The sequence below is a fragment of the Salvelinus namaycush genome, chromosome 3, assembly GCF_016432855.1.
Source record: "Salvelinus namaycush isolate Seneca chromosome 3, SaNama_1.0, whole genome shotgun sequence".
Taxonomy (NCBI): domain Eukaryota; kingdom Metazoa; phylum Chordata; class Actinopteri; order Salmoniformes; family Salmonidae; genus Salvelinus; species Salvelinus namaycush.
The window spans coordinates 92,249,404-92,263,813 of record NC_052309.1 but is presented as its reverse complement, the minus strand read 5'-3'; the positions used below and the strand labels follow the sequence as shown (position 1 = coordinate 92,263,813).

At 48.4% G+C, this 14,410-nt stretch overlaps 1 protein-coding gene across 3 annotated transcripts in view; it reads left to right on the top strand.

Moving 5' to 3' along the window:
* Positions 1–536: 536 nt before the first annotated feature.
* The window catches only part of LOC120042708 (casein kinase I), a 79,502-nt gene continuing 65,628 nt past the window's right edge, over positions 537–14,410 (top strand). For 2 of the 3 annotated variants that reach the window (XM_038987522.1, XM_038987515.1), the window contains exon 1: positions 537–1,071. In XM_038987522.1, the coding sequence (XP_038843450.1) occupies positions 996–1,071 (76 nt within the window). In that variant the 5' untranslated portion in view covers positions 537–995. The remainder of the gene's footprint in view (positions 1,072–14,410) is intronic. The other variant, XM_038987509.1, reaches the window with a different exon arrangement.

Below are 14,410 nucleotides of genomic sequence, written 5' to 3'. Positions count from 1 at the left end.
AGTGCACTATTTAGACTATGATAGGGTTCCATTAGGGTTACACACACAGGGAATCCGGTTTCACCTGGTTTTACAGGCCATCTCTCCGTTTCCTTGTCATCCCATGCCTAAAGACACACCTAGACTCCCTGATTGATCAACATGTCCTTTTTAATGTTTACAAAGAGGTGAGATTGAGATTATTTGTTTTAAATTATATATTTGTCTTATTTCTTATGTAGGCCTACTATTACACAATGTCGATTAATTAAATAAATAAAAAATAACTGTAGATTGATGTGTGTCAACATACTGTGCAATAATTTCCTCTCAACATTAAAGCTTGTTGAAGAGGTTATTAAAAGCAACAAACACACTGTGAACATGACAGTTAGATAATACTGATGCTAGCTTTTACATGTCATGCTGGACAAAGGAAATTGATTCAACCCTGGCTTTGTTGTTATTGTGTCAAGGCAAGCCCTTCCCAGCCCCCCTCCCCCATGCCAGATATTTGCCACGGCCAGCCGTTGCTAAGGGAAGTGACGACACCGACGTACAACAGATTGCTGAACAGCGAGAAGTCGCATATTGGCTACATGGAAAAAGCCAGACGCAGAGACAGTGGTGAAAGAACATAGCAAAATACAAGGGCAACGTTTTCAAAATCCATCTTCATCTTCGGAAAAGCAAGTCGGGATGATATCGAAAATAGCAAGAGCATAAACTACACACGTTAACCTTCAAAACAAACCCAGTATTATGATTTTATGACGTTAGGATTGTTTTAAAACGAGAGGTGAAAGATAGCTTGTTGGATTGTAGCTAGGGACAGTGTTACTATATCCGGATAGATAGAGAGACTACGGGAAGCAGAAAGAAGAGAGAGAAAAATAAACCGTTTCTGGAAATAATTTTGTCTTTAAAAAAATATTTGGACTAAAACTTTCTTGGGCTTTTGCCTGAAACATTTTTTGTGGATTTTGAGCTAGCTTGCTAGCTATACATTGTCAATCATGGAATTGAGAGTGGGAAACCGATACAGACTGGGCAGAAAAATTGGAAGTGGTTCGTTTGGAGATATTTATTTGGGTAAGTTTCTAATATAAAACAGTTAATAGTATTTATTTTCTCATCTGTTATTTTAGCTTTTTTTATAGCAAGCTTACATGGCATTTGCTAGCTGGCTAACACGTCAACTGTAGACTCGATCAAACGTCAGCTGTTCAGTTTTTGTTTTAGCCAGCTGATTCTAGCTAACGTTAGAACAAATTGTCCCGTTTGAATGTAACTATCACTTCAATGCGCAGATATATTTGTCAGAGTATATCTGTGAGATACTACACACGTCAATTGTTCTTGTTGGTGATATAACCACCTTCCTTGGGTGATCATAACCACTAGCTAAGCCAGCTGGAAAGGTTTTGAGTCCAATGTTGTCGACCTTTTGTCAAGCTACAGACATGCGTTTGGTTGTGCAGAAGTCAACCAGGAAGCGGTCTGTCTGTAACAATAAGCTAAGTACCAAAGCTGAATATAGTGTCTCTAAATTTCCAACTCACGATCTGCCAGATGCAATGGCTGACTTGACATATTGTATTGACTGATCTCTCAACACGTTCACCACCGGTATTATAATATAACTGTGTCTAATGCAATACAATTTGATTTGATTCAGTTCAGTCCCTGTTGATAACGTTAACGCGATGGAACTGCATGGAACACTATTTTCACTGGAGTGTTGTTGTACTAGCTATCTACTCCAATCCCTACTGACTGTAGTCGCAACTAGTGGTCAGATTGGACATGTTATGACATGTTCTGGTGGTTTGTATGTAGTGTATGGATGAAAGTGCTGCTGCTCATCCCTTTCGACTCTCAGCTGAGATCAAACTGGCCTCAGATCCGGGTGGATAGGGGTCCATGCATTTTATTTGATAATGTCTTACCAACTTGTTAGGCATTACAAACTGTCTGTGGCTTAACCTAGATAACATGATGGATGGTATTTTGTCTGTTTGTCATTGATTATTTTCCTTCATTCAGCTTCAGCTGATTCATTGGGGGTGAGATAGAGCAAGGTCATGTTTGTGACACAGAAACTGATGCAGTCCTGTGTGTGTGTGTGTGTGTGTGTGTGTGTGTGTGTGTGTGTGTGTGTGTGTGTGTGTGTGTGTGTGTGTGTGTGTGTGTGTGTGTGTGTGTGTGTCCGTCCAACTTCCATCAGGGTAGGTTGTGCTGAGGGCTCATACCCTCACTTACCTCATATTGTTTTACTTGTAAACAACAACTGGGCTAGACCTAGTTGGATCACTTGTTACTCTGGTTTTAACAACACCACAAACCAAACTAGATTAAAAAGGACAACATTATTGTTCAATAATAAACATTTTCTTTTGCAAAGTGTTTTGTTACGGTGTGCACTACTGAATACGCCTCCTAGCCATGTCTTATTTCTCTGAAAGGACTGGATAATTAGCTATATTAATGACTCCACCACCTTGCCCACTGACAGGCTTCAGGGCCTATCCAATTCTTTCTGCCCCAGGCTACATGGCAAATGTGTAGGAGGCTAGGGGGGCGATTTGGAAACAGCCAGCAGTGTAGAAGGCTAGGGGTAGAGCCAGCAGTGTAGGAGGCTAGGGGTAGAGCCAGCAGTGTAGGAGGCTAGGGGTAGAGCCAGCAGTGTAGGAGGCTAGGGGTAGAGCCAGCAGTGTAGGAGGCTAGGGGTAGAGCCAGCAGTGTAGGAGGCTAGGGGTAGAGCCATCAGTGTAGGAGGCTAGGGGTAGAGCCATCAGTGTAGGAGGCTAGGGGTAGAGCCATCAGTGTAGGAGGCTAGGGGTCAGCCAGCAGTGTAGGAGGCTAGGGGTAGAGCCAGCAGTGTAGGAGGCTAGGGGTCAATGTGTTGGAGGAGCAGGGGCTCTATTGTCCTGGAACCAGTGTTGGAGGAGCAGGGGCTCTATTGTTCTGGAACCAGTGTTGGAGGAGCAAGGGCTCTATTGTTCCGGAACCAGTGTTGGAGGAGCAGGGGCTCTATTGTCCCGGAACCAGTGTTGGAGGAGCAGGGGCTCTATTGTTCTGGAACCAGTGTTGGAGGAGCAAGGGCTCTTTTGTTCTGGAACCAGTGTTGGAGGAGCAGGGGCTCTATTGTCCCGGAACCAGTGTTGGAGGAGCAGGGGCTCTATTGTCCCGGAACCAGTGTTGGAGGAGCAGGGGCTCTATTGTCCCGGAACCAGTGTTGGAGGAGCAGGGGCTCTATTGTCCTGGTGTTGTCCTAGACTAGTGTATGCTGGTGGACTTTGTCTGGTGTTGTCCTCTCAGTCTCTGGTGGGGTGTTGTGCTGGGTGTGAATATATACAGAACCACCACTGTCTTTGAGACAAACTAGACTTGCTGTGGTTTGAGTTGTCTACTAATGGTTTCCCTCTGTGTTCAGGTTGGAGTCGGAACAGTGTCTGGTCTCCCGAGTGGCGCGGTGGTCTAAGACACTGCATCGCAGTACTAGTTGTGCCACTAGAGATTCTGGGTTCGAGTCCAGGCTTTGTCACAGTCGGCCGCAACCAGGAGACCCATGGGGCGACGCACAATTGGCCTTGCGTCGCCCGGGTTTGGGGAGGGTTTGGCCGGCCGGGATGTCCTTGTCCCATCGCGCACTAGCAACTCCTGTGGCTGGCTGGTTGGAGTGCACGCTGACACGTGCCAGGTGTACGTGTTTCCTCCGACACAGTGGTGCGACTGGCTTCCGGGTTAAGTGGGCATTGTGTCAAGAAGCAGTGCGGCTTGGTTGGGTTGTGTTTCCGAGGACGCACGGCTCTCGACCTTCGCCTCTCCCGAGTCCCTGCGGGAGTTGCAGCGATGGGACAAGACTATAACTACCAATTGGATACAATGAAATTGGGGAGAAGAAGGGGTAAAAAAAAAAACAGTGGCTGTCCTCTGTGTTCAGGTTTGGGGTTGTGTTCGTTAGGGCACAAAGCAAGCATTTGTTATTGGACAGCTACAGATAGAAAATTAGGCGTACTAGGAGGTTCTAACGCTTTGTCCTTCGTGCCGACTGAACAAGACCCAGGTTGTGTTGTTCTGCTGGAGACGGACTGTCGTCTCCAGTGTGTCTGTCAGGACTGCTGGTGTCTTGTGTAGGTCACCACCATTACCTAGTTAGATAGTACGGCCGTAATGTGCTCTGTTGCAGAGCGACGCAGAACAATGTTAACACTGGTGTGTTGGTGTCAGTGACTGAGTCCTGACTCACGGTGCTTCCCAAATCCACATTTCACACTATTCCCTATATTGTCCACTACTTTTGACCACAGCTCTATGGGCCCTGTTCAAAAGTAGTGCTCTATATAGGGAATATAGTTAAATTTGGGACGTGGCCTGTCTCACATTGATGAGAGGAAGCCACTCTAGACTATAGAGAAACACCCCTGGTCTTTAATAAGGGCGTAGGCAGCCTGGCAGCTCACACACACAGAAGTGATGTACAACCTGTGGCGACGTGAGCGATCTCTTTATTGCATGTTTGTACAGTGCAGCCCTGTTGGTAGATTAGCTGCTCTCACAGCAACAGCTGGACCTGTGGAGAAGCCAGCCTACGTGCTGCTTACAATGTGTTGCTGTCAGGTGTGTTTTCTTGGTAGAGGTCTGAATTTCACTCCCTCTTGTGTAGCGTTGTAAAATTCAGGTAATTTCCCCAAAATTGCCTTATTCCATCATCAGCTTCCAGGAATCTTCCAACTAGATTCAGAACGCTTCACCTGAGCTCTGACGCTCTCAGCCTTCACCTGAGTTCTGACGCTCTCAGCCTTCACCTGAGTTCTGACGCTCTCAGCCTTCACCTGAGCTCTGACGCTCTCAGCCTTCACCTGAGCTCTGACGCTCTCAGCCTTCACCTGAGCTCTGACGCTCTCAGCCTTCACCTGAGCTCTGACGCTCTCAGCCTTCACCCGAGCTCTGACGCTCTCAGCCTTCACCCGAGCTCTGACGCTCTCAGCCTTCACCCGAGCTCTGACGCTCTCAGCCTTCACCCGAGCTCTGACGCTCTCAGCCTTCACCCGAGTTCTGACGCTCTCAGCCTTCACCCGAGCTCTGACGCTCTCAGCCTTCACCCGAGCTCTGACGCTCTCAGCCTTCACCCGAGCTCTGACGCTCTCAGCCTTCACCCGAGCTCTGACGCTCTCAGCCTTCACCCGAGCTCTGACGCTCTCAGCCTTCACCCGAGCTCTGACGCTCTCAGCCTTCACCCGAGCTCTGACGCTCTCAGCCTTCACCCGAGCTCTGACGCTCTCAGCCTTCACCCGAGCTCTGACGCTCTCAGCCTTCACCCGAGCTCTGACGCTCTAAATTCTGAACTTGAAAGAAATCAAATAGTTTACTCTTCCTTAACTAGTTGACCCTTTAGTTGGGGTCAGAATGGAAGACCTGGCCCTTACCTAATTCACACACAACATTCCTTTTCCCTGTGAGAACTGTGTGTGTGTCTCTTTGTGTCTTTCATGTTGTAACAGACCACTCCACCAAAGCCTCTGTTGTGAGATGTATGTGATGTAATGATGTAGCAGGCTGCGTCCCAAATGGGCCCCCTATTCCCTATGTAGTGCGCTACTATTGACCAGGGCCTACATAGGGAATAGGGTGCCATTTGCGGACACAGAGGAGGGCAGAACAGAGATGTCCTTGGAGCCAGAGAGTTATTGTTACAGCCAGCTGCTCTTAATGCCCTGTTCAGACACAACTACCTGCTCCATCGCCGTTGGCTGAGTCCCAAATGGCCCCCTGTATGGTCAAAAGCAGTGCACTATTTAGTGGAAAGGGTGCCATTTGGGACTAAGCTAATAAGTATCCTGTTCATTGCTTGTTTTCTCCCCTATAACCCCTGTAGCTGTTTGCTTTCATGTGTATGTAGAAGATGGATGGAAGGCCGCTCACTCTGGTTCACTTCATACAATGGTGTAATAATGTTCTGTCCCCCGTGTGTGTGTGTCTCTGACTCTGTGTGTGTGTGTGTGTGTGTGTGTGTGTGTGTGTGTGTGTGTGTGTGTCTCTGACTGTGTGTGTGTGTGTGTGTGTCTCTGACTGTGTGTGTGTGTGTGTGTGTCTCTGACTGTGTGTGTGTGTGTGTGTGTGTGTGTGTGTGTGTGTGTGTGTGTGTGTGTGTGTGTGTCTCTGACTCTGTGTGTGTGTGTGTCTCTGACTGTGTGTGTGTGTGTGTGTCTCTGACTGTGTGTGTGTGTTGAGGTAATCATGGTTTTGAACACAGCTGGAATCTCTTAAGGGTCTCGGTAGCGTGCTGTGTTCTGTTCTGTGTTCCTGGTCCTGTAAAGACCCGGTGTGTGTGTGTGTTGTCACGGGCAACGAGACGTGAGGATGAGGTCAGTGTTTGGCCTGCGATTGGAGAACTGGGATGTAGTTCAACAGGGTGAAACTTTCTCAACGTTTGCATCCCAAAGGACACCCTATTTAGTGCACTACTTTTAATGGTTCTGGTCAAAAGTAGTGCACTATATAGGGAATAGGGTGCACCCAACATTGCAGCTGTGCAGAAATGTACTATACTGGTCAACCCCCCCCAAAAATACATTTGATATTATTTTGAGTCCTCTCTGTATGTGTTGTGGGAAGCTGTCCAGGAAGTGTATTAAGACAAGCTAGAACGTATGTTCTCCGTGATGATTCCATTGGCTTACACTAGGTGGAGGCTGTATCACCCAACCAGATTGTAACTGGATTAGATGAGGGCTGGCTAAAACCAGCCAGTGAATTAGGGCCAACTAGGCTGCCTAATGACAAGCAGTTTGTAAGTTTTGGTTTGGGCTGGCTGGCCTTTTGGTATAGCCTCCCGAGTGACACAGCTCTCTAAGACACTGCATCTCAGTGCAAGAGGCGTCACTGCAGTACCCGGTTCGAAGCCCGGCTGCATCACGTCCGGCCGTGATTGAGAGTCCCATAGGGCGGCGCACAATTGGTCCTGCGTCGTCCTGGTTTGGCCGGGGTAGGCCGTCATTGTAAAATAAGAGTTGGTTCTTAACTGACTTGCCTAGTTGCATAAATAAAGGCATTGATCATCTATCTGTTTTAGGTTATGTAGAAAGTATTATAAAAAACGATCACCTTTCTCCTGAGAAACAAGAATAAGTGGTCTGGGTCATGAATAAGACTAGGAGTTGTTGGTTTTGTGACAGGTTACCTTGAAAATGGCCTATGTAATATTTGTCTGTGTCAGGATGTTGTCCCAGCCCTAGTGTTTTTTGTAGAGCCCAGGCTATCTGCATGTGTCAGGATGCTGTCCCAGCCCTAGTGTTGGTTGTAGAGCCCAGGCTATCTGCATGTGTCAGGATGCTGTCCCAGCCCTAGTGTTTTTTGTAGAGCCCAGGCTATCTGCATGTGTCAGGATGCTGTCCCAGCCCTAGTGTTGGCTGTAGAGCCCAGGCTATCTGCATGTGTCAGGATGTTGTCCCAGCCCTAGTGTTGGTTGTAGAGCCCAGGCTATCTGCATGTGTCAGGATGTTGTCCCAGCCCTAGTGTTTTTTGTAGAGCCCAGGCTATCTGCATGTGTCAGGATGCTGTCCCAGCCCTAGTGTTGGTTGTAGAGCCCAGGCTATCTGCATGTGTCAGGATGCTGTCCCAGCCCTAGTGTTGGCTGTAGAGCCCAGGCTATCTGCATGTGTCAGGATGCTGTCCCAGCCCTAGTGTTGGTTGTAGAGCCCAGTCTATCTGCATGTGTCAGGATGCTGTCCCAGCCCTAGTGTTGGTTGTAGAGCCCAGGCTATCTGCATGTGTCAGGATGCTGTCCCAGCCCTAGTGTTGGCTGTAGAGCCCAGGCTATCTGCATGTGTCAGGATGCTGTCCCAGCCCTAGTGTTGGTTGTAGAGCCCAGTCTATCTGCATGTGTCAGGATGCTGTCCCAGCCCTAGTGTTGGTTGTAGAGCCCAGGCTATCTGCATGTGTCAGGATGCTGTCCCAGCCCTAGTGTTGGCTGTAGAGCCCAGGCTATCTGCATGTGTCAGGATGCTGTCCCAGCCCTAGTGTTGGCTGTAGAGCCCAGGCTATCTGCATGTGTCAGGATGTTGTCCCAGCCCTAGTGTTGGTTGTAGAGCCCAGTCTATCTGCATGTGTCAGGATGTTGTCCCAGCCCTAGTGTTGGCTGTAGAGCCCAGTCTATCTGCATGTGTCAGGATGTTGTCCCAGCCCTAGTGTTGGCTGTAGAGCCCAGTCTATCTGCATGTGTCAGGATGCTGTCCCAGCCCTAGTGTTGGCTGTAGAGCCCAGGCTATCTGCATGTGTCAGGATGCTGTCCCAGCCCTAGTGTTGGCTGTAGAGCCCAGTCTATCTGCATGTGTCAGGATGCTGTCCCAGCCCTAGTGTTGGCTGTAGAGCCCAGGCTATCTGCATGTGTCAGGATGCTGTCCCAGCCCTAGTGTTGGCTGTAGAGCCCAGGCTATCTGCATGTGTCAGGATGCTGTCCCAGCCCTAGTGTTGGCTGTAGAGCCCAGTCTATCTGCATGTGTCAGGATGTTGTCCCAGCCCTAGTGTTGGCTGTAGAGCCCAGGCTATCTGCATGTGTCAGGATGTTGTCCCAGCCCTAGTGTTGGCTGTAGAGCCCAGGCTATCTGCATGTGTCAGGATGCTGTCCCAGCCCTAGTGTTGGCTGTAGAGCCCAGGCTATCTGCATGTGTCAGGATGCTGTCCCAGCCCTAGTGTTGGCTGTAGAGCCCAGGCTATCTGCATGTGTCAGGATGCTGTCCCAGCCCTAGTGTTGGCTGTAGAGCCCAGTCTATCTGCATGTGTCAGGATGCTGTCCCAGCCCTAGTGTTGGCTGTAGAGCCCAGGCTATCTGCATGTGTCAGGATGTTGTCCCAGCCCTAGTGTTGGTTGTAGAGCCCAGGCTATCTGCATGTGTTAGGATGCTGTCCCAGCCCTAGTGTTGGCTGTAGAGCCCAGTCTATCTGCATGTGTCAGGATGCTGTCCCAGCCCTAGTGTTGGCTGTAGAGCCCAGGCTATCTGCATGTGTCAGGATGTTGTCCCAGCCCTAGTGTTGGTTGTAGAGCCCAGTCTATCTGCATGTGTCAGGATGCTGTTCCAGCCCTAGTGTTGGTTGTAGAGCCCAGGCTATCTGCATGTGTCAGGATGTTGTCCCAGCCCTAGTGTTGGCTGTAGAGCCCAGTCTATCTGCATGTGTCAGGATGTTGTCCCAGCCCTAGTGTTGGCTGTAGAGCCCAGTCTATCTGCATGTCTCAGGATGTTGTCCCAGCCCTAGTGTTGGCTGTAGAGCCCAGGCTATCTGCATGTGTTAGGCTTTGGCTAGTGGCAACCAATCAACTCAGCTGGGACACCAACCAACCAATAGAGAGCAGAGAACTCAGCTGAAACACCAACCAACCAATAGAGAGCAGAGAACTCAGCTGAAACACCAACCAACCAATAGAGAGCAGAGAACTCAGCTGGGACACCAACCAACCAATAGAGAGCAGAGAACTCAGCTGGGACACCAACCAACCAATAGAGAGCAGAGAACTCAGCTGGGACACCAACCAACCAATAGAGAGCAGAGAACTCAGCTGGGACACCAACCAACCAATAGAGAGCAGAGAACTCAGCTGGGACACCAACCAACCAATAGAGAGCAGAGAACTCAGCTGGGACACCAACCAACCAATAGAGAGCAGAGAACTCAGCTGGGACACCAACCAACCAATAGAGAGCAGAGAACTCAGCTGGGACACCAACCAACCAATAGAGAGCAGAGAACTCAGCTGGGACACCAACCAACCAATAGAGAGCAGAGAACTCAGCTGGGACACCAACCAACCAATAGAGAGCAGAGAACTCAGCTGGGACACCAACCAACCAATAGAGAGCAGAGAACTCAGCTGGGACACCAACCAACCAATAGAGAGCAGAGAACTCAGCTGGGACACCAACCAACCAATAGAGAGCAGAGAACTCAGCTGGGACACCAACCAACCAATAGAGAGCAGAGAACTCAGCTGGGACACCAGTGTTTAGAAACTCCTGACAGAAATTCTAACAGTCATCCATCTCTCTCCCCCAAGTCCCTCCACTACTTAACATAATGTGTTGTTAAGAGACCTTTAAAACGCTGTTGCAACATTACCTCCTAGTCTGTAAATCTAGTGACTAAACGGTGTTACACAAAGTCACACGGTGTGTTCATCTACTTAAAGGACTTATATAAAGTAGTGCGAGCTCTTCACACCCGGGGAAGCTGACCTGTTGTGCCTCTACTCTGAGAGTTGGGAATGTGTTTGTGTGCCAGCATTGAGGCTGGTGGGTGTTTTGCACTCGAGTTCTGGTCTCCAAGGTTTTACACCAGGTCTGGGATCTGTGTTGGTACATAGCTATACTCCAAGGTTTTACACCAGGTCTGGGATCTGTGTTAGTACATAGCTATGCTCCAAGGTTTTACACCAGGTCTGGGATCTGTGTTGGTACATAGCTATGCTCCAAGGTTTTACACCAGGTCTGGGATCTGTGTTGGTACATAGCTATGTTCCAAGGTTTTACATCAGGTCTGGGATCTGTGTTGGTACATAGCTATGCTCCAAGGTTTTACACCAGGTCTGGGATCTGTGTTGGTACATAGCTATGCTCCAAGGTTTTACACCAGGTCTGGGATCTGTGTTGGTACATAGCTATGTTCCAAGGTTTTACACCAGGTCTGGGATCTGTGTTGGTACATAGCTATGTTCCAAGGTTTTACATCAGGTCTGGGATCTGTGTTGGTACATAGCTATGTTCCAAGGTTTTACATCAGGTCTGGGATCTGTGTTGGTACATAGCTATACTCCAAGGTTTTACACCAGGTCTGGGATCTGTGTTGGTACATAGCTATACTCCAAGGTTTTACACCAGGTCTGGGATCTGTGTTGGTACATAGCTATACTCCAAGGTTTTACATCAGGTCTGGGATCTGTGTTGGTACATAGCTATGTTCCAAGGTTTTACACCAGGTCTGGGATCTGTGTTGGTACATAGCTATACTCCAAGGTTTTAGACCAGGTCTGGGATCTGTGTTGGTACATAGCTATACTCCAAGGTTTTACATCAGGTCTGGGATCTGTGTTGGTACATAGCTATGTTCCAAGGTTTTACACCAGGTCTGGGATCTGTGTTGGTACATAGCTATACTCCAAGGTTTTACACCAGGTCTGGGATCTGTGTTCAGATCTGTGTTCACTGATCAATACCACATGCTTGTCCCCAGCCCCCCCACCTCCAAGTTCTGTGCAATTAAACAACACAGCCCTGCTCTATAAAACCTGCCAAGAAAGAGATGAGCTTAAAGTCTCTGTTTTCCTGACCAGACCAGAGGTCTATAATCACCACCAGGTGGTTTATCTCCTCCTGACCAGACCAGAGGTCTATTATCTCCTCCTGACCAGGCCAGAGGTCTATAATCACCACCAGGTGGTTTATCTCCTCCTGACCAGACCAGAGGTCTATAATCACCACCAGGTGGTTTATCTCCTCCTGACCAGACCAGAGGTCTATAATCACCAGGTGGTTTATCTCCTGACCAGACCAGAGGTCTATAATCACCAGGTGGTTTATCTCCTGACCAGACCAGAGGTCTATAATCACCAGGTGGTTTATCTCCTCCTGACCAGACCAGAGGTCTATAATCACCACCAGGTGGTTTATCTCCTCCTGACCAGACCAGAGGTCTATAATCACCACCAGGTGGTTTATCTCCTCCTGACCAGACCAGAGGTCTATAACCACCACCAGGTGGTTTATCTCCTGACCAGACCAGAGGTCTATAATCACCAGGTGGTTTATCTCCTGACCAGACCAGAGGTCTATAATCACCAGGTGGTTTAGACCTCTCTCCCTATAGGTCTATAGTCACCAGGTGGTTTAGACCTCTCTCCCCATAGGTCTATAGTCACCAGGTGGTTTAGACCTCTCTCCCTATAGGTCTATAGTCACCAGGTGGTTGAGACCTCTCTCCCTATAGGTCTATAGTCACCAGGTGGTTTAGACCTCTCTCCCTATAGGTCTATAGTCACCAGGTGGTTTAGACCTCTCTCCCTATAGGTCTGTAGTCACCAGGTGGTTTAGACCTCTCTCCCTATAGGTCTATAGTCACCAGGTGGTTTAGACCTCTCTCCCTATAGGTCTATAGTCACCAGGTGGTTTAGACCTCTCTCCCTATAGGTCTGTAGTCACCAGGTGGTTTAGACCTCTCTCCCTATAGGTCTGTAGTCACCAGGTGGTTTAGACCTCTCTCCCTATAGGTCTGTAGTCACCAGGTGGTTTAGACCTCTCTCCCTATAGGTCTGTAGTCACCAGGTGGTTTAGACCTCTCTCCCTATAGGTCTATAGTCACCAGGTGGTTTAGACCTCTCTCCCTATAGGTCTATAGTCACCAGGTGGTTTAGACCTCTCTCCCTATAGGTCTGTAGTCACCAGGTGGTTTAGACCTCTCTCCCTATAGGTCTATAGTCACCAGATGGTTTAGACCTCTCTCCCTATAGGTCTATAGTCACCAGGTGGTTTAGACCTCTCTCCCTATAGGTCTATAGTCACCAGATGGTTTAGACCTCTCTCCCTATAGGTCTATAGTCACCAGGTGGTTTAGACCTCTCTCCCTATAGGTCTATAGTCACCAGGTGGTTTAGACCTCTCTCCCTATAGGTCTGTAGTCACCAGATGGTTTAGACCTCTCTCCCTATAGGTCTATAGTCACCAGATGGTTTAGACCTCTCTCCCTATAGGTCTATAGTCACCAGATGGTTTAGACCTCTCTCCCTATAGGTCTGTAGTCACCAGATGGTTTAGACCTCTCTCCCTATAGGTCTGTTCTCCAGACCAGACAGGAACGTGTTTCATCCTCTTTCTGTTGCTGTTGTCACGTTAGAGGGAGAACAAAGTTCATGTAAACTGAAGGTGTACTTGTCTTTATGTTGTACATGTTTCGGCTGCATCTGAATACGGAATTCACTCTCATTGTATTCATATTATCCAATTGAAGAAGTTTAGCAAAGTTAACAATCTATCATGCTAATCTTTGACAATAACCTAGTTAAGGTGTTATTTTAACTTTGAGAAGTGGCCAATATTTACAAAACGTTGATGCAGTTTTAGTGTGTTTGTGTACAAAGTGTTCAATGTTTGGACACGTGGTGTTTTTACTAGACTGACGTTGGAGTTCCCCTCCCTCTCCTCACTCTGATAGCATAACATCACATATAGGCTCTGATTACCACCCTGCCCTGTGGATCTCTGTTCCTTTACGCATGGATGACATGATTGCAGATAGTCTATCCAGCCAACAGCCCCTCTGCCCCACCCCCCTCAGCCCTCACCCCGACTGAGGCCCAGAACAGTGAGAGATAAGCGGGACAGGGAAGAGACTAGGGGGGTTGGGGGATAAATAAGGGCCAGCTGCCTCCAGGCTATGAAGAGAGAGGAAAGGGAGGAAGGGAGAGAGGAGGAGAGAGACTGTTGATCTGGCTGATGAAAGCTCTGCTTTCTACACTTATTGAAATAAGCAGCTCAGTGTTGAGAAATAAGAGGGGTTTTGTTAGCCAGTCAATTGGTGTAACACTCCTGTCCAGTTCACACAGGGAAACAAATGACAAACTGTCATACCAGCTTCAGTTACCCTCAACACACTCCATCTCCTCCTCTGTCCTTCTCTCCCCTCTCTGTCCTTCTCTCTGTCCTTCTCTCCCCTCTCTGTTCTTCTCTCTGTCCTTCTCTCCCCTCTCTGTTCTTCTCTCTGTCCTTCTCTCTGTCCTTCTCTCTGTCCTTCTCTCTGTCCTTCTCTCTGTCCTTCTCTCTGTCCTTCTCTCTGTCCTTCTCTCTGTCCTCTCTATCCAGCTCTCCTCTTCCCTCCTCTCCATCATATTACACCACCAGCAGGAACCCATTATATTACACACCACCACCACCACCACCACAGCAGGAACCCATTATATTACACACCACCACAGCAGGAACCCATTATATTACACACCACCACCACCACCACCACAGCAGGAACCCATTATATTACACCCCACCACAGCAGGAACCCATTATATTACACACCACCACCACCATCACAGCAGGAACCCATTATATTACACACCACCACCACCAACATAGCAGGAACCCATTATATTACACACCACCACCACCATCACAGCAGGAACCCATTATATTACACACCACCATCACAGCAGGAACCCATTATATTACACACCACCACCACCACAGCAGGAACCCATTATATTACACACCACCACAGCAGGAACCCATTATATTACACACCACCACAGCAGGAACCCATTATATTACACACCACCACAGCAGGAACCCATTATATTACACCACCACCACAGCAGGAACCCATTATATTACACACCACCACCACCACAGCAGGAACCCATTATATTACACACCACCAAAGCAGGAACCCATTAT